This window comes from Rhamphochromis sp. 'chilingali' (assembly GCF_963969265.1).
Source record: "Rhamphochromis sp. 'chilingali' genome assembly, chromosome: 6".
Taxonomy (NCBI): Eukaryota; Metazoa; Chordata; class Actinopteri; order Cichliformes; family Cichlidae; genus Rhamphochromis; species Rhamphochromis sp. 'chilingali'.
This window is the reverse complement of record NC_137933.1, coordinates 34,401,224-34,419,118: the sequence shown is the minus strand read 5'-3', so window position 1 is coordinate 34,419,118 and position 17,895 is coordinate 34,401,224. Positions and strand designations below refer to the sequence as shown.

The 17,895-nt window shown below is 39.5% G+C and overlaps 1 protein-coding gene and 1 long non-coding RNA gene across 4 annotated transcripts in view; one reads left to right on the top strand and one right to left on the bottom strand.

The window, feature by feature from the left end:
• gpib (glucose-6-phosphate isomerase b) overlaps window positions 1-2,486 on the top strand; it is a 13,116-nt gene extending 10,630 nt beyond the window's left edge. For both annotated transcript variants that reach the window (XM_080885204.1, XM_080885203.1), the window contains exons 16-18: window positions 996-1,071; window positions 1,541-1,607; window positions 2,044-2,486. In XM_080885204.1, coding sequence (XP_080741330.1) covers window positions 996-1,071; window positions 1,541-1,607; window positions 2,044-2,167 — 267 coding nt within the window. In that variant the 3' untranslated portion in view covers window positions 2,168-2,486. The remainder of the gene's footprint in view (window positions 1-995; window positions 1,072-1,540; window positions 1,608-2,043) is intronic.
• On the bottom strand, window positions 9-17,895 carry LOC308398528. Of its 2 annotated transcripts, XR_013971964.1 has the most exons (4): window positions 16,855-17,895; window positions 8,261-8,420; window positions 3,299-3,409; window positions 9-258 (listed from the first exon to the last, which is right to left on the bottom strand). It is a non-coding gene; the product is annotated as an uncharacterized lncRNA (long non-coding RNA). The 2 variants fall into 2 exon arrangements; XR_013971965.1 differs by lacking the exons at window positions 8,261-8,420; window positions 16,855-17,895 and having other exon boundaries at window positions 3,299-7,672.

Sequence of the window (17,895 nt, the reverse complement as noted above, 5' to 3'; positions counted from 1 at the left end):
CTTTGAAGTTTTAGAGAGAAGGTGAGGGTTTATTTACAATGTGGCACCAAGTGAGGATATATACATATATACAGTGAGACAGATAACACGGGGCTCCAGGGAGTAGAGGGGGGTCTGAAGGGGAGGGAAGGTCCAAGGCAGGTGCACGCACCCTCCTCTTCAACTCAATCCACAACTCACTCAGATAGTCCACTCCAAAATGCTCATGCTCACTCACACACATCCACAGGAATCCAGCCGGCAGGGAATCTAGAAAGCCTGTACACAGAGGAAAACAACATTAGGAGGGAGCTCTAGGACAGCACAAGGAATACTCAAAAGGCTAGGCTACACTGATGCTAGGTAGTGTGACGATCCAGCAAGGAAGCAGTCTCTCTTGCCATCTTAAGTAGTCTGCCAGCATCAGTGTAAATGAGCCACAGGTGTGTGTTCAGGGCGGGTTCAGAGGCGAGGAATCAAGATCCAGTTCCGCCTTGGAAAGGCGAAGACAATAAAACACACACCACGACCTCTCCAGATCTTGAGAGATATTCACTTGTGTCATTTCAGTTCAGTTCACCAAAATAAAGAAAATAAATAAATAAAAGCTTCCAGTAACGAGATATGTTTCAAATAGGAATAGGAATTGCCTATTAGAAATAAGCAAATCTGAGATGGTGACATGGTGGGTGGACATTTAAACTTGAAACTTAAACTGAAATGACAATGACCCACTTTTGAACCAATCTTAAACATTTAATTTTAGCCCTGACAGCTAAGTACCATGTTTACATCTGTGTCTAAACTAGACTTCTGATTTTTGTTCAAATTAAAGTCAAGTCATTGTAACAGCTAAAAAAGTTAACCCCCCCAAAAACTTTCCATGAATATCTTGTGTTAGGGGGACAGTGCCCTCCAGTGACATGTATGGACATGGCAATGTATACTTTGTTAAAAAAAACATTTTTGCAAAATAGTGAATTGTATTCTAAAATGTTTCTATTTGATCGCCGCAGGTATTCCAGGGAAACAGACCAACCAACTCAATCATCTTCAAGAAACTGACTCCATATACACTTGGAGTACTTATAGGTAAACCACTTTTGTCACTGTACTGGTTTTATCATTGGTAACGTTACCAATAACAATTTCTTTTGAAGCTTTAATGTCCTTTTAAACATCGTTTTAATCAATTTAATTCTACATATACCATTATCTAATTTAACCCGGTTAGTTTTATCTGAAAATGAGACATTACGAAATAATTTCCACTGTTTTTAAATGCGCTGGACTGCACAATAATAAATGATATCTGAGACAGTGGTGGTAATGATCACACAGTGGGAATTTCCTGAAACAGCCAAAGAGCGGCAATTTCCAGCTGAGCTTCAGTCAGGACGTTGCACACTGTTGCATAGTAACAGTCAGTGTGTTTGCACCTATGATGGGAAACTAACTGAGCAGGTTTTATTCTGAACAGCTCTATTGTGCTGCTTCAGAAATTCAATCTTTGTTTTCATTTCATTTGTTGAATTTGTGATTATTCTTCCCATTTTTGCAGCAATGTATGAGCACAAGATCTTTGTCCAGGGATTAATGTGGGAGATCAACAGCTTTGACCAGTGGGGGTGAGTCTGTTTCTTTCAGCATACACAACAAGTTTCCTAATAAAAGTCTCTCTTTTGTGCTAATTCGCAGCTCCACATGTTTATTCCTGGACTCTGCTGAAATTTTGCATGATTCACAGTCAGAATTAACCTTATTTAACATTTACTATGCCTTGGTGTAGGCCCCTCCGTTCATCCCCTTTCCGAAACAAGCCTCTCCCCCACTTTAGGCCAACTTTCTTCTCATTGTCTGACCCAAAGGTTTGAACACCAGGGGCTGCTGTGCTCAAATAAGCAAGCTTTAAGAGAAGTCTGACGCCTAATGTTATACTGTGCAGCTTTCAGATTGAGGCACTGTGGATACATTTTTGCAGATTTTCCAAAATGTATTAACACATGACTGAACCCATCATATCTCTTGTATTTATGTCTTCTCCCCTCACATACGCATTATTAGAGTGGAACTGGGCAAACAGCTCGCCAAGAAGATTGAGCCTGAGCTCAAGGACACTGCTGAGATTCACTCCCACGACTCCTCCACCAACGGACTAATCAACTTCCTCAAGAAGAATTTTGCCTGAGCTGAGTGACCTCAATAACTTCCCCTTGACTCCACAGTATTATCTATCTTATCAGCTCAGGAGCTGCGTGGACAGGAGTCCCGCAGTGGCAGCTGGTCACTCCCACGCAGTTGAGCTGAAGCACTCTGTATGTTTGTTCTCGCATTATGAATATCGTGACTGTCTAGTATGCTGTCGTTTCCACGTTTGTTCGTTTACCACTGTGAGAGGAAAAGCTTTTTGTATTAGACTGTCGTGACAGGCAGAGCGAAGCATGCCCCCACTCTGTCTCTACTGTTACACGAAATTTTGTTCCTGAAATAAAAATCTTCACACAGAATATGTAGATATGTTCGGTTTTCTCATACATATGTACATGTATGTAATGATGATGTGAGCGTGCGACTAACAAAAAGCAGTACACCACTAGATGGCATCAGAGTGCCAGATTTATTTGCTGGGAGCAAATGAGCCACCCAGTAATCAACTAGTTATTCAGTGGAACAAAGGGTCAAAGGTCAGTCCATCTGTACTGTTCCTCCCCACAAATCCCCAGACTCCACAGCATCCATTTAGCTTAGAGAGAAAAACAAACAACTGGACTAAACAGCATCTGGACTGCAAGTCAGTCAGCACTATGTTTAACTAGAATTTAATTTTATGATCGTTTTGGACACATGTAACAAAATCTCCTTGTATTCTCCTGATAAACAGAAGGATCACATATAATACTTGTATGAGAGGCAGCTTGCTTCTGAATAAATCATGATTGTGTTAAGTACTGTTTGATGCACAAAACAGCCTGAGCCTTAAATATATTTCACGGTGTTTCCTTCACTTTAAACCCACTGCCGGGTACAATTACAGAGTGTGTGTAAGGACAAACAGAAAGTTAAAAAAGAAACCGAGACCCCCAGACACTGCTGGGTTTTCAGTCCTGTTGCCAGGCAACAATACAGTACTTCAAATCTAACTTGTGCTTTTTATCTCTAGCTCTGAAACAAGATACAGAAGAAAGTGAGTTTGTCTGAGGAGAACATTCTGCCTTATTGTGAATTATCAGTGAAATCAGTCCAAAAAGAACACATTTTCGACTCATAGCTAGAAAAAAAAAGAAGATAATTTTGGAGTATTCTTTGTAAATGGTGTTACCTTTCTCACTGAAACTCATCCCTCGATGACTCTCAGCTGAGTCCTAGATGAAGGGGCAAAGCCCTGGCTACATCATGGTGGTGAGGCTGAGCAAACCTGCAACTCTGCTTACTGAAACAAGAAAGTCCAGTGAACTAATAAAATACAAAAAGCAAACAGTAAAAATCTCCAAAATAGAAGAAAACGTTATAGCACCTGAACAGGAGTGAAAATATTTCATCCCTCTTACTTACCTCGCAGTGACAGTGCGAGTTTCATTTCAAATCTTGGGGAAAATACCACTTCTTGCCTTTACGCTCTCTAAGTTGTCATTTTTAACTGAGGTTAGTAAGTGGTTTAAATTAAAAGCAATGTTTCCGTAAACAACTGCTGCTGAACCTGGTTGTAACAGGAGAAATTGGACACGATTTAAAGAATAGACACAGACTAACCTGAAAGCGAGTGTACATTTAACCAAAAACAGTAACACAGTGGGAGCTATCTTCAAAAAATATAACAGACCGGGAAAAAACAAAGGAACTCCTGACAAAAAAAGACAGAGTTTTTGATGAACCATTTTTGCTTTTGACAGCACAACCAGTTTATGGGCCTAATCAACAAATCAATCAATCAATCAAAGCAAAACAAAAATGCATCAACTGAGACTTACATAATGGAATTTATCATACATATGACTCTATCTGTTTTACTTGAGAATAGCAGCCCGTATCAGCAACTAATAAGTGAACAATTCACCAGAAAAATCTGCTATTTGGCCAAAAGCAAGGCTGAAATATTCATCCTTGTGACATCTAAACAGTTGAACATGGCCACACCTATAAAGACTTCTTCTTCCTATGTGCACCTGCATCCACAAATAGCGAAAGCCTCTAGTACTTCTGCGTTACTCTGCGCACTATTATTCAAAACAGGTTAATTTTCGAGGCAGGAATAAACAAACTGTAACAAATCAACATGAAGAAGTAACAGGGCCGACTCGGTTCAGCGGAGAGTGGAATCAAATTGCAGCGGGAAAGCATTAAACAGGATCTGTGTGCGTTCCTGAGATTTTTGTTGAACAATGCCGCTGCACACCCTCACATTCCACTTCATACTCTATTGGTTTGGCCACTTGGTTATTTTTCTTTCCTCCTGGAGTGTTTAAGAGTTGCCCCCCTTCAACATTGCTTGCCATAATGTTACTGACAATGTCAGGTGTAGCTTTGGAGCACAAAACTGGAATTCTTCCAGATGGCATGAAGTGCTTGTTGTTGTATGGAAAGATCCTCTGAGATGCATGTTTTCTTCATCAGCATGTTCTCAACACATTTGTATTCATCGTGCGCCACAGTGGAAGCAGTTTGACGGTCAGCATCCGTGCATGTAAAAAAGCTCGGAAATTCAGGCCTCAGAGGAGGAGAGTGCCTGCAGGTCTTCAGCCAGCTGCCATTCTCACTTGACCTTCACTGGCATGCTTGTAATGTGCATGAGTTTAACTCTGCTGCCCTGCCAGAAACCTTCAGGGAACATATTCTCTTGGGCAAAACATTAGCCTTTCAAACACATGACCGATTTCTGACTCTGTAGTCTGATGCTGCCACTGAAAACAGCCACTGAAAAACTCTGGAGGATATAAAAAAAAAAGAAAAGAAAAAAAAAAGCCATCGTGTCAAGCCCAGCTTCATTTTTCCCATGACTACAGGAGTTATATAAAGATTAACTTAAGTACGTGGGCAGAGCTTGTCATATTGCAGCAAAGGAAGCCTGCTGGAGTTGCACGAGGCCTCAGAGTGCTTCAGCTAACCACTGCTCAGACTCCATGTTTCTCCTCAACTTTCTACAGCTCCCCATTTTGAGGACCACATCGAAAAAAACTGCTCTCTGCATTCTCACCATCACCGCAACAAGAACAAAATCCTGAGGACTATTACAGCTACATGCCAGTGCACATTGTGTGATTTTGTTCAGGTATTAAAGCAGAACGCTAAACATTGGTTGCCAACATTAGTACACAGATAGTGTACAGGCAGTTCTGGCATAAAGCATCACATGCAAACATATGCATCCTTCATAGCAGAATTACTTCTTTGAGATGCCCTTGACCTCACAGGTCAATCAGAGGCTGCTTTTTAGTGGTTTCTCCCTGCCAAGCTACCAGACAGCTGGGCTGGTTTTTCCCTCTGGGAAGGCCCAAAGTCAGTTATCTGGTTTTCTGTGTGGGTTTTTGCATACTAAGCACCCATTGTAAGAATCATATTTTTTGTTGCCTCTGCAGATAAACTGACCAACATCTGGCTCTAAGTCAGCATCACAAAGTGAGAGATACATAATACTCCCACGCTGATATCAACCTCTGTTAGTCTGCAGGAGACATAATATCACAGCGACAAACACAAGGATTGTGTTGAATGTTGATTTATTTTAAAAGATTTGTACATCAAAGCTTTTATTTCTGATTGTGGTGACATATTTCAAACCAAGCTGACATGACTGTGTAGCTTCGAGCTAGAGCAGTGTAGATACGATTATTTATTTTAACCTTCAAAATTTAATAGTTCAGCATAAGAGATTTTTTTCAGTAAGTCTTGTAAATGAGTGAATTGGTCACCTTTGTGCTCTTTCTTATTTATTTACTGGTTTCTGGTTAACAATTTAGTGTTAGTTTGCTAGCTAAACCTCAAAAAAGCAATTACTCATGTAATGTAAATTGAAGTAGTGTAGTAATTAACTACAACCACACATCAAACTCGTCTAAAGGCCCCATATGCTTGTTTGTTTCCATTCCTTCCCTCTTTGTCTGTTTGCCATCTTCTCTCAGAGGCATCACGCGGCTCTACTAGGTCGAGAAGATAAGGCCTTCCCTAAACTGCAGCATTTGGCCCGTTCATTAATCTTTCACTATTCCCATCTTCATCAGTAAACATGTGGAGTACATTTGGGGTTGTAGTTTTTGCTTGTGAATCTCTAACATGACAGAAATCTGGCTCTTTTCCCACTCAGTGTCAAAATAAACAAGACACTAAATTACTGGTAATTGTCTGTCAGACTTCCTGTTTAAAGTAGGTTTCAAGCCCTGCCCAGCATAATGATGATGACATCGTGAGGGGTTATTTTCTCAAATCCCTTTAGAGCCACAAAAGACGCTACACAGAGGAGGGTGACTAGCAGATGTCGAAAAAACTGATCTTTGGAGTGAACGATTAGGAGGTTGACCGTTTATAGTTAACATCTTTATCTTTAAAGAATCATTAAAAAATAATAAACAAGCAAAAAGAAATCAAGCAATAAAAATAGGAAACAGACAAAAATCGGTTCCTGTTGTTCAAGAATGTCAAAATCATTTTACATCGCTAAATATGGCCGTCTTAGATCCATGTCTTTAACATTGTTAGGAAAAGATTACCGATTTCCGGAGAGGGTTTGTTTTTTGTTGTTGTTATTTTGTTATTCTGTCTAGTTTGGCTTAATTGTCTTATTTATTCCACAAAACGTAATCTCTGAGGGGATGTGTTTCCTAAAATTAACACTATCAGCTTTTTTATTTAAAAATACTTTAAATAAAATACTTAAAAAACGAACATTAATCAAACTAACATATTACTGATGTTTATTAATTTATAGTCTTATTATGTTTCTTCTGGATACAACCCCGGTGAAAAGAGATTTGAGTCTAGTGAAATTTCTTTAGAAATAAAATAATAACTATTATTTTTATAGCAATTTTCAAAATCCAAACTTCACAGGAGCAACAAAATAAATTGACATTAAAAAAAATGTGTGAAGACGTTGCAAAAATAACAGAAATTGTTTTGTAAATAAGGTCTGTTCAATGGAAATTCAAACTCTTGTAAAATCGGGAAAGTGTGTTTTAAGTATTTAAAATAACTGACTCAGCCAATTTCTTCAGGGAGACCCTTCCAATGCGCCTGGATAAAAGTCCGCTTCCCAAGGATCCCAAAGTGTACACTGGTTCATATGGTACTAAGAAGTCAGAGATATAGCTAGGAGCAAGGTAGTGAGGCCAATTAAAAGTTATCAATAAAATCTTCAAAGATATTTAAAACATACTGGAAGTGATTGTAAAAAGGATAAATAGGAATTATACAGTGATTAAAGTCTGATCTTCTCAGATTATTCTGACCTCTTCCTAAAATGTCTTTCTGCACCCTCAAACACAGTAAGACAGTCTATCTATCTATCTATCTATCTATCTATCTATCTATATAGATAGATAGATATATAGATATTAGGGGTGCAACGATACTCGTATCGATATTGAACCGTTCGATACAGTGCTTTCGGTTCGGTACGCATATGTATGAACAATACAAAATTTGTAATTTATTTTATCAACTTTCCTTCTGACGATGCTGTCTGTGTTGAGCGCTCAGTAAATCTGCGTTCGACTACTCAGCCTAGGCTGCACTGTCGAGCGCAGATCCACTGAGCGCTCAACACAGACAGCATCATCAGAAGGACAAGCGCAGGGCAAGCTAGCGAGACAGAAGTTAAGCTCTCCTTGCAACATGGCAAATTGAACCTTCCCCACCCTCATTCAGATGTGGCGTTTGGAATTATTTTGGTTTTCATGTGACATATGACCCTGAAGGTAAGCACGTCATGGACTAAAGTAAAACAGTATGTTGGATGTGCCACGCAATGCTCAATTACATGGGTGGGAACTAGTGTGTTAGCGAGCAGTTAGCTCGTTAACGTGTTAGCCGTCTAGCCCCACGCAGGGGTAGCTCGATAACGGAGCACTAGTGGGAACACAACGAATATGACTGCACATTTACGCCGACATCATCCTAGTGCAAAGACAAGTGGAAGCAGACAAAAACAACAAGCATGCATGTTACAAACTTTACCCGAGTCATTTAGACAGCCGTTAGCACATGATTCTCCTTATGGGGACCTGATATGTTTAATATTGTGGCGAGCTCAGACAAGGAGGAGAGGGAGGTGTCGTTTGGTCTTGCTTACCGTGAGCTAGCCAGGGAGCACAGCCGTTTATTGACATCTGCAGAAGAACACTGCCGCTAGCTAACTCCTCAGCGCGGCAACCGCACAGCAACAACAACACACAGAGCGCCCTCTGACCCCGGAAGGACACACCGTCGCAGCGAGAAGGCGTCACCCGTCACTATGGCAACATAAACAAAACATAACTGTACAAACAGAACCCCGAACAGGGGGGGGTGCCAAGATGGCGGAGTGAGTAGACGCTTTCTACCGAGTTCTGCACAGAAAGTTCGTGAACAACGGTAAAACCTAAGCTTTATGCTGCTAACACTAACAATTCACTAAATAAGAGAAGATACAGCAATCATAGGGCAAGAAGCAGCAGAATGCCGAATCAGAAAGGAGCGAAAAGGGGACTGGAAAGTTCCAAGTCTAAGATAGCGCCTGAGAATGCTAACGAGGAGAGTGCTACGTCCAGCAACGTGCTAATGGATAGCTTCCATAACTACGCAGCCACTACGGTGGCACTCAAGTTAGCCGAAGAAGAAATGGATGAGTTCCCACCTCTCCCTGTTACACCTCTCCAATCGCCAGCTCCGAAGAAGGTGATGTACGAACGCAGCAGCTCTGACCCAGTTGATGTAAATGAGATAATTTCTCGTCTGTCGGCACTAATAAACACCAGGTCTGATAACATTGAGAGCATGGTGAGAGAGAACTCGAACATGGTGAAAGAGAATACGCTCCAGATTGAGGGTCTCAAAAAGACGATTGATTTTGTGTGCGCGGAAATGAAAGATATGAAGGGGAAAGTTTGCGACTTGGAAAAAAAAGTAACTAAAGAGGAAGGTCGAGTGGACAACTGCCAACAGAGAATATCTGAGTTGGAAAGATATTCCAGGAGGTGGAATCTCAGACTACATGGAGTCAAGGAGGCTGAGAAAGAAGACGTAAGGGGAAAGGTGACTGTGATATGCCAGTCTGTTCTGCCAGAACAAAATCGTAGGCTGCCTGACGTTATCGACACCGTACACCGACTCGGAGCCAAGCGACAAGGTAGCACCAGACCTAGAGGCATCATCGTGCAGTTCACCTCCCGAATCTACAGAGATGCTGTATGGAAAGCAGCCAAAACATCCTCCTACCTGCAGGACAATCATTTGAGGTTCGCTGAAGATCTGTCCAGGGAGGACAGAGAACGTCGTGACAAACTGTGGCCGATGATAGACAAAGCCCGTAAGGAGGGTAAGCCGGCTTATTTCGTGGGAGGCCGAGGATTCATCAGTGGATCAGAAGTTTTCCCTCCTTCATAGAGACGCTTATTCAGTCTCCGAAATGACATTTCTGTGAGCTTGTTTGCATGGTGAACTTGATATTTTCACCCTCAGGTTAAAATTTTATTTTGTGTTGAAGAGTGTGTTTATCTATAAAAAGCTATATTTAAACCATAGTAGATAGTTAAAAACTGTATTTTTGTAAGCTTAGTCACTCAGGGTTTTTACTGTTCTACTACCTAAATTGTGCAGCACCCGGTCCCCTTATCCTATAGATCTATTCTTAGCTGTGGAAGTTTAGAACTTACTTTTTCTCTTTCTTTTTTCTAATAACTTTGTCTTTTTCATTTGTTTCTCTTAATACCAGGGGTTTAAGACAAACATGTAAACGCAAAGCTTTGTTTTTATTTGCCAAACAATTTAAAACAGATTTTTGCTTTTTCCAAGAGAGTCATTCCACACCTGCTGATACAAATTTTTGGAAATCACAATGGGGTAATGAAGTCTGGTTGTCCCATGGCTCTGAGCGTTCTGCTGGAGTTGCCACGCTTAAAAATTCTTTTTCTGGAGATGTGTTACACTCTGACTGTGACACCTTAGGACACTACCTCTGCTCACTAATCAGACACAATAACAGTACTTTCATTGCAGTAAATATATATGGTTACAATAATAAAACTGAAAATGATAAATTACTTGACTCCTTAGAAGAAAGAATTAATTTCTGGCTCTCCAAATACCCAAATTCAGTCCTCTTAATTGGTGGAGACTTTAACATTGCTTTAGACAATACGGTTGATAGGTGGCCTCCAGGGCAGCAGTCTTCATACAGTGCAAACTTAAAAAAATTTATGGGAAAATTTAATCTTGTGGATATTTGGAGAGAAAAATTTCCAGATGATAGACTCTTTACTTGGAGCAATAAGACAGGATCCAGGCAATCACGTATTGACTTTTGGCTTGTTTCTGACTGTATTGATAAAGATAATATTACCGTTAATATACTTGCCACCCCCCTCACTGATCATAGAGCAATTCACATTAACGTCCAAATGTTTACACTGGATACTATACCTCATAAATTCTCTTATTGGAAGTTAAATAATTCTTTACTAAAAGATAAAATGGTTAACATGCAGATTAATAACTTAATTGTTTATTATTGGAACAAAGCTAACAGAGAGAAGTCCTTTTGTACCAATTGGGAACTTTTTAAATTTGAAGCATGCAAATTCTTGAGAAGATACGGGAGTCAAATTGCTAAATTAAGGAAAGCTGAAGAACAAGAAGTAATAAGCAGAATTGCCTCTTATTACCAGAAGTCCCCAGAAGAAATCTCAGAGAAAGATAAATTAAGTTTACTAGAACTTCAAAATAAATTGGACGGTTTATATCGACGCAAGGCTGAGGGTGCTTTCATAAGATCCAGGAAGAGGTGGCTGGAGGAGGGCGAACAAAATTCTGCTTACTTTTTCAGACTTGAAAAATACAGATCAAAAACAAACTCTATTCATCAACTAAATATTAATGGCATTGTCTCTGACAATCCTAGAGAAATTTCACATTTCTGTGCCGAATTCTATACTAAACTATACGACTCAAAATATAATGAGGCTGTCTCAACAGGATTTTTCAATAATATTAAAAACCTAAAATCTATTGTTGTGGAAGATAGAAGTTATTGTGACAGCCCTCTGACTGTGGAGGAAGTTTGTAATTCCATTTCTGCACTTAAGGCCAATAAATCTCCCGGCACAGATGGTTTGACTGCAGAGTTTTATAAATCATTTTCTAATCTCCTGGCTCCATTTTTACTGCAGGTTTTTACAGAAAGTATAGAGAATAACACCCTCCCCCCTTCTCTTACTCAAGGTCTCATAACACTTATTCCAAAACCAAACAAAGACTTACTCTTTATTGATAATTGGAGACCCATCTCCCTGCTTAATAATGACTATAAGGTTATGGCCTTAATACTTGCTAACAGAATTAAAGAGGTCTTGGAAACAATTATTGATGAGACACAATCAGGCTTTATGAGAAACAGACACATTTCTAATAACATTAGACTGGTTTTGGATTTACTTGATTACTCTGATCTGATACCTGACAATAGTTTCATTCTCTTCCTGGATTTTTATAAGGCTTTTGATACAATTGAACATCAATTTATTTTCCACTCTTTGGAAAAATTTGGCTTTGGCAAGTTTTTCTGTAAAGCTGTCAAAACCTTATACACAAATGGCAATAGTTCTATTAAAATGATTAACGGCTCCACCCCGAGATTTGACCTGAAACGTGGTATTCGCCAAGGATGTCCTATTTCACCATATTTATTTTTACTTTGTACACAAATTCTTGCAACTAATATTTCAAATAGTGTTGTACAAGGAATCACCATAGCTGATAAGGAGCTCGTCATCAGCCAGTTAGCCGATGACACCACACTCTTCTTGAAGAATGCAAACCAAATCCCTCCAGCCCTTACTGTGATTAGTGATTTCTCTGAGGCCTCTGGTTTATGCCTAAATCTTAAAAAGTGTGAGTTACTAGTAGAGCTGGGCGATAGAACGATAACGATATGTATCGCGATATAACTTTTACTCGATAGAGAAATTAAGCTATCGCGATAGACCTCGCCGCTCTTGTCCTCTTAAAAAAAAAAAAAAAAAAAAAGGTCAGCCAATCCAAATTAAGTAGCGCAGAGCCGAACCAATCACAGCCGCAGCGTCACGTCGCGTGACTTGTTACGTACAGCACAAGTGCCAAGCCACACGTGTGTTTGTTTGGGAAGCAGCCAGCGGGTAATGGAGCCAGCGCGTAATGGAGGAAATGAGTGTGCCGACTAGAAAAATCAACCGAGCGTGACCGAAGAGAAAACAGATGATGGTTGCAATGCCGGAGAGATTGTCGAACGGAAGAGCCATAGAAGTTCCGTAGTGTGAAGGTATTTCGGCTATTTCAAGTCTGACAAAAAACAGAGTAGCGTGCACTGTAAATTGTGCCGAAAGCAAGTCTGGAAATACAATAAACTGGTGCATGCGTCACACTGTGCGCCACGTTATTGTTTCGGTGAAATGAATTTCTACAATACTGTTACTGTTAATTCTACTCTCTGCAGTGTTTAAATGCTTACATATACACACAGTTACTGTCCGTCCACACATACGACTCGGTTCTGCTTCTATGCCCCAGCTTTGTTTACTTTTTCCCACCGAGGCTTCTAGACTTCTGATTGGCCAGTATTTCTGCACGGTTAGGAATCTAGCGCCACCTGCTGCTTTGGCATGTTCATAGCAGCGTTTTCCTTCATTTCTGCCTTTATGTGTGGACGGGATTATTTTTTAAAACGAAAACGGAAAATCTCCGTTTTCAAAAATACCCGTGTACGTGTGGACGTAGCCTCAGTCTCTGACTGGAAGCGCTAATTCGTCATTCGGCTTTTGTCAGACTAAACTAACTGTTAAAACTGTTTGAAAAGCTAAGCTATACAACAAGGAGAGATTGAGAATTTCCTTTTAGTTCTCAGTTTATTTGATATTGACAAAAGTTAGTCAGTTTTGTCTGTTCTTCTGTAAAACAAACTAAGATTTATTTTTAGAATTAATATTTTGTTTCTAAGTGGAATTGACAATTTAGTCTGTTTCGTTTGTTCTATTTTGAAACTTAAACGCTTTAGCGGCTGCCTTTTGTGTAGTTTGTAATATTTGCCTTTATTTATCTGAAAAAGTCTCATGTTCCTTAAGTACATCTACCCTGTTGAACTTATTATGGGAAATAAATATTTAAATAAAAACAAGCTGCTGATTATTTCACATTTTACTTGTGAGCAACGGCACATTTAAATCTTACAAATATAGTTATTTGGCTTATATCGTGATAGATATCGTTATCGCCTGAAATGAAAAAAACATATCGTGATATGAAAAAATCCCATATCGCCCAGCTCTAGTTACTAGCAATTAAAGACTGCCCTGCAAATACTATCTGTAATATCTCTGTTAAACAAGAAGTCACATACTTGGGACTCTTAATATCCAAAGACCAAAAATCAAGATGCTCTTCAAACTTCACTCCAATTATACAGAAAACCCTAAAAAAGTTCAACCAGTGGCTGCAAAGGGACTTGTCTTTGAAAGGTAGAGTGTTAATTACTAAAGCTGAAGGGTTATCCCGATTAACATATGCTGCTCTCTCCTTACATCTGGATAAGAAAATTAGTAAAGATATTGACCGTATGCTCTTTAATTTTATATGGAAAAACCGTACGCATTATATTAGAAAAACTGTTGTGATGAATAAGTACGAATCAGGTGGGCTTAACGTCTTAGACTTTTCTACTTTAAATAACACTTTCAAAATTAATTGGGCTAAACATTTTCTTAAAAACCCTACCTCTATCTGGAACTTTATACCATATTATATTTTCTCTCGTTTTGGTGGCTTTAATTTTGTTTTAAATTGTAATTACAATGTTGAGAAACTCCCTGTAAAGCTTTCATCCTTCCATAAGCAGGTCCTCTTAGCGTGGACCCTCATTTATAAACACAACTTCTCACCTCACAAATACCTTATCTGGAACAACAGAGATATTTTATATAAAAATAAATCACTTTTCCTGGAAACTTGGATCCAAAATGGGATCCTGTTGGTGGCTCAGCTGGTTAATAGAGAGGGACAACTACTTACTTACAACGACTTTATTGCACTATATAATTTTCCAATCAGTGTTCAGGAATTCTCAATGGTGCTTGGTGCCATACCCTCAGGGACTTTAATGTTATATAAAAACACTGACAGCTCGATCTCTACCTCAGTCACTCTCTCTGGTCCAGCTGAGTCACCAATAGGAAAAATCTGCTTTTCACAGGAACTTGGTAATAGCAATAAAAGAATACGTAGTTTATTCCAAGAAGATATCGTCTCTCTCCCATATATAATATCTTATTGGAACCGATTTGTTCCAGATATCAAGTGGAAGACAGTCTGGATGGTCCCCCATAAATATTTGATTGTAAATAAGGTAAAAGAAGTCTCATTTAAAATTCTACATAAATGTTATCCAGCCAGTCACTACATGGTAAAATTTAAAAGGGACATAAATACTAATTGTACTTTCTGTGGGGATCATCCAGAAACTGTGACACATCTTTTTTGGTACTGTTCTTTTACACAGAGATTCTGGAAGGAATTTAGCGGGTTTGTTATTGTCCATATTTTAAGGGAGTTTTCTTTACGATGGGAAAATGTTTTATTCTGTTTCTTTAAGTTCCCCAAGAAGCATGATAAATGTTTTTTTATGATAAATTTGTTAATACTTTTAGCTAAATTTTATATCCATAAATGTAAGTTTACTAACAAAACACCATATTTCTGTCATTATTTTAAGGATGTGGAAATGTACATACAATCAATATCAGACTCCACCAACAAAAAGGCTCTCAAAACAATTTATGTATGTGAATTTTTGCGTGTATTCTTATAATTGTTACCTTTTTCTTTTACCCCTGGCTTTGTGTGTTCATGTTCTGTTGTTTTGTATACTTCATCTGTTCGTATGTTGTATACTCATTGTTTGTTAAATAAAGTTTATTTAAAAAAAAAAAAAAAAAAAAAAACAACCCCGAACAGCCCTGACCCGCTACATAGCCCCCGCCTAAGGGGTCAGTCGTCCCCGACGACCCCATTGCCCCACACAAAGTCCTGCAAATGTCCAGGTGCCTTCTTTTGGCGCACCGCCGGTCACGACAGGCGGGGGAAAAGTCACTCGGGTCAGAACATGGGGTGCCACCATCATCCCACTTCTGACACCAATGTGGCGAGCTCAGACAACGAGGAGACGGAGGTGTTGTTTGGTCTTGCTTCCCGTGAGCTAGCCAGGGAGCACAGCCGTTTATTGACATCTGCAGAAGAACACTGCCGCTAGCTAACTTTTTTTTTTTAGTTTTTTGGTTTTTTTTGTTTGTTTTTTTTTTTGTTTTGTCTTTTTCTTTTATTAGTAATATAAACATACAAACAAAATGCACCATATATTACAGATTCAGAGAATAAACATTTCTTACATATTAGCAACTTTCATATATAGTGAAAATAAAATATAAAGATGGGGTCACATAAATTAACAGATTATTAACTCACTAAATCAAAATCTTCTACAAAGGAAACAAAAAAAGCAGCCTTTTTCTTTTTAACTAAAGTCAAAGATTTAACCAACAGGTTTAGGTCGTTTTTCCAGTGAGCCAGTGTTGGTTTAATCTTAAAAAAGCGACATTTATGTATAAAATACTTACACAAGATTAATAACACATTAACACCATAATTAGCTTTCTTTTCTTTCAAAAACACTCCAAACATTATCATATTTAAGGTAAATGGGGTAATTTGAATCCCACTGGAATAAAGCCAGGTATGAAAATCCAACCAAAATATTTGTATAAAATTGCACAAAAAGAATAGATGGTCCAAATCCTCCTCTTCTGTTTCACAAAATACACAATTACCCGTTTCTATTTTGAATCTATCACTAAGGAGTCTATTTGTCGGGTAAATTTTATTCAAGATTTTAAATTGGACTTCTTTCCCTTTAGGAGGGATAGGGAAGGTGATATAATCAGTTCTTATTTTTTCAATTTCTTCCCTTTGGAAATCTTTTAATATGTAATTACGTCTAAGTAAATTTGGAGAATAAAGCCTCCTTAATGAAGATCTAAGAAACTTATTGTTGCATTTAACATCACAAAATCGAATACCATCTATATATAATTGCCTTAACTTGGGGGAGATGTCAGAATATATTATATCATTTACAACTATGTTTTTAAGTGACTGCCGCTAGCTAACTGCTCAGCGCGGCAACCGCACAGCCACAACAACAACACACAGGGCGCCCTCTGACCCCGGAAGGACACACCGTCGCAGCGAGAGGGCGTCACCCGTCACTATGGCAACATAAACAAAACATAACTGTACAAACAGAACCCCGAACAGCCCTGACCCGCTACAATATGCTGCTGAGAATATAGCCCAGAAGAAGCGTATAGTATAGCTTTTATTTTGGAAAGAGCCATTTCTCTGTAATAAACTCTCTTTTCCAAAGATGAGTGACTCCTCAATCAGATACAGGTGTTACCGCGCCAGATCCGCGGCCCCGAACCGTAGTAAGGAAACCTCTGGCAGTTACTTGAAGGTTCCGTAACTGACTCGTAGCCGGCAACAGCTTACTATACAGGTCAACTCCGCTAGCAAAAAGATCGAAGGAGGCGTAGGAAACTGCTTCACCGAACTTTATTTCTTCTCTAAGGCACGAACACAGCGTACAGTGGGCTGAAACAGTTTACTCACAGCGAGCATCGCCGACACAACTCTGGCTGTCGAGGGAGTTATTATATTCCTTTTATTTATTTTCTTTCCGTTTCTTCTGTAGCTAACCGTTACTTTTTCCCCTTCTCCGCTCTCTCTCTTCACACACACACACACACCAGGCAGTCCCGCTACACACATCCCGAATACATTTCCCATCAGGCTTCATCCTTAAAGGGCCATGCCTGTAACACAGGGCTTGCAAAATCGGGCTAGCGATTTTTCCAGTCGGGCTACCAAAATCTATCTCTGCCCTGCCCATCGGGCTATTGTAGGAAGGAAAAATATATGTCAATGCTTTTGCATTCTTTCGGAAATGTAGCTGGGTAATTATGTCATTGGCATCGGTGAGCCACTGTCAATATGTGACATATTGAAATCGCGTTTGAATTTGCGCTTGTTTTTTGCTTTCACTTTGCAAATATCCAGGTGCCTTCTTTTGGCGCACCGCCGGTCACGACAGGCGGGGGAAAAGTCACTCGGGTCAGAACATGGGGTGCCACCATCATCCCACTTCTGACACCAATGTGGCGAGCTCAGACAACGAGGAGACGGAGGTGTTGTTTGGTCTTGCTTCCCGTGAGCTAGCCAGGGAGCACAGCCGTTTATTGACATCTGCAGAAGAACACTGCCGCTAGCTAACTGCTCAGCGCGGCAACCGCACAGCAACAACAACAACAACACACAGGGCGCCCTCTGACCCCGGAAGGACACACCGTCGCAGCAAGAGGGCGTCACCCGTCACTATGGCAACATAAACAAAACATAACTGTACAAACAGAACCCCGAACAGCCCTGACCCGCTACAATATGCTGCTGAGAATATAGCCCAGAAGAAGCGTATAGTATAGCTTTTATTTTGGAAAGAGCCATTTCTCTGTAATAAACTCTCTTTTCCAAAGATGAGTGATTCCTCAATCAGATATATTTATTTTTTTAATTATTTTTGTTTCAGCAACATTAAATTTAAAAACTGTACTTTTGAGTTAAAATATATATTTATAATTTTAATAAATGACAAAT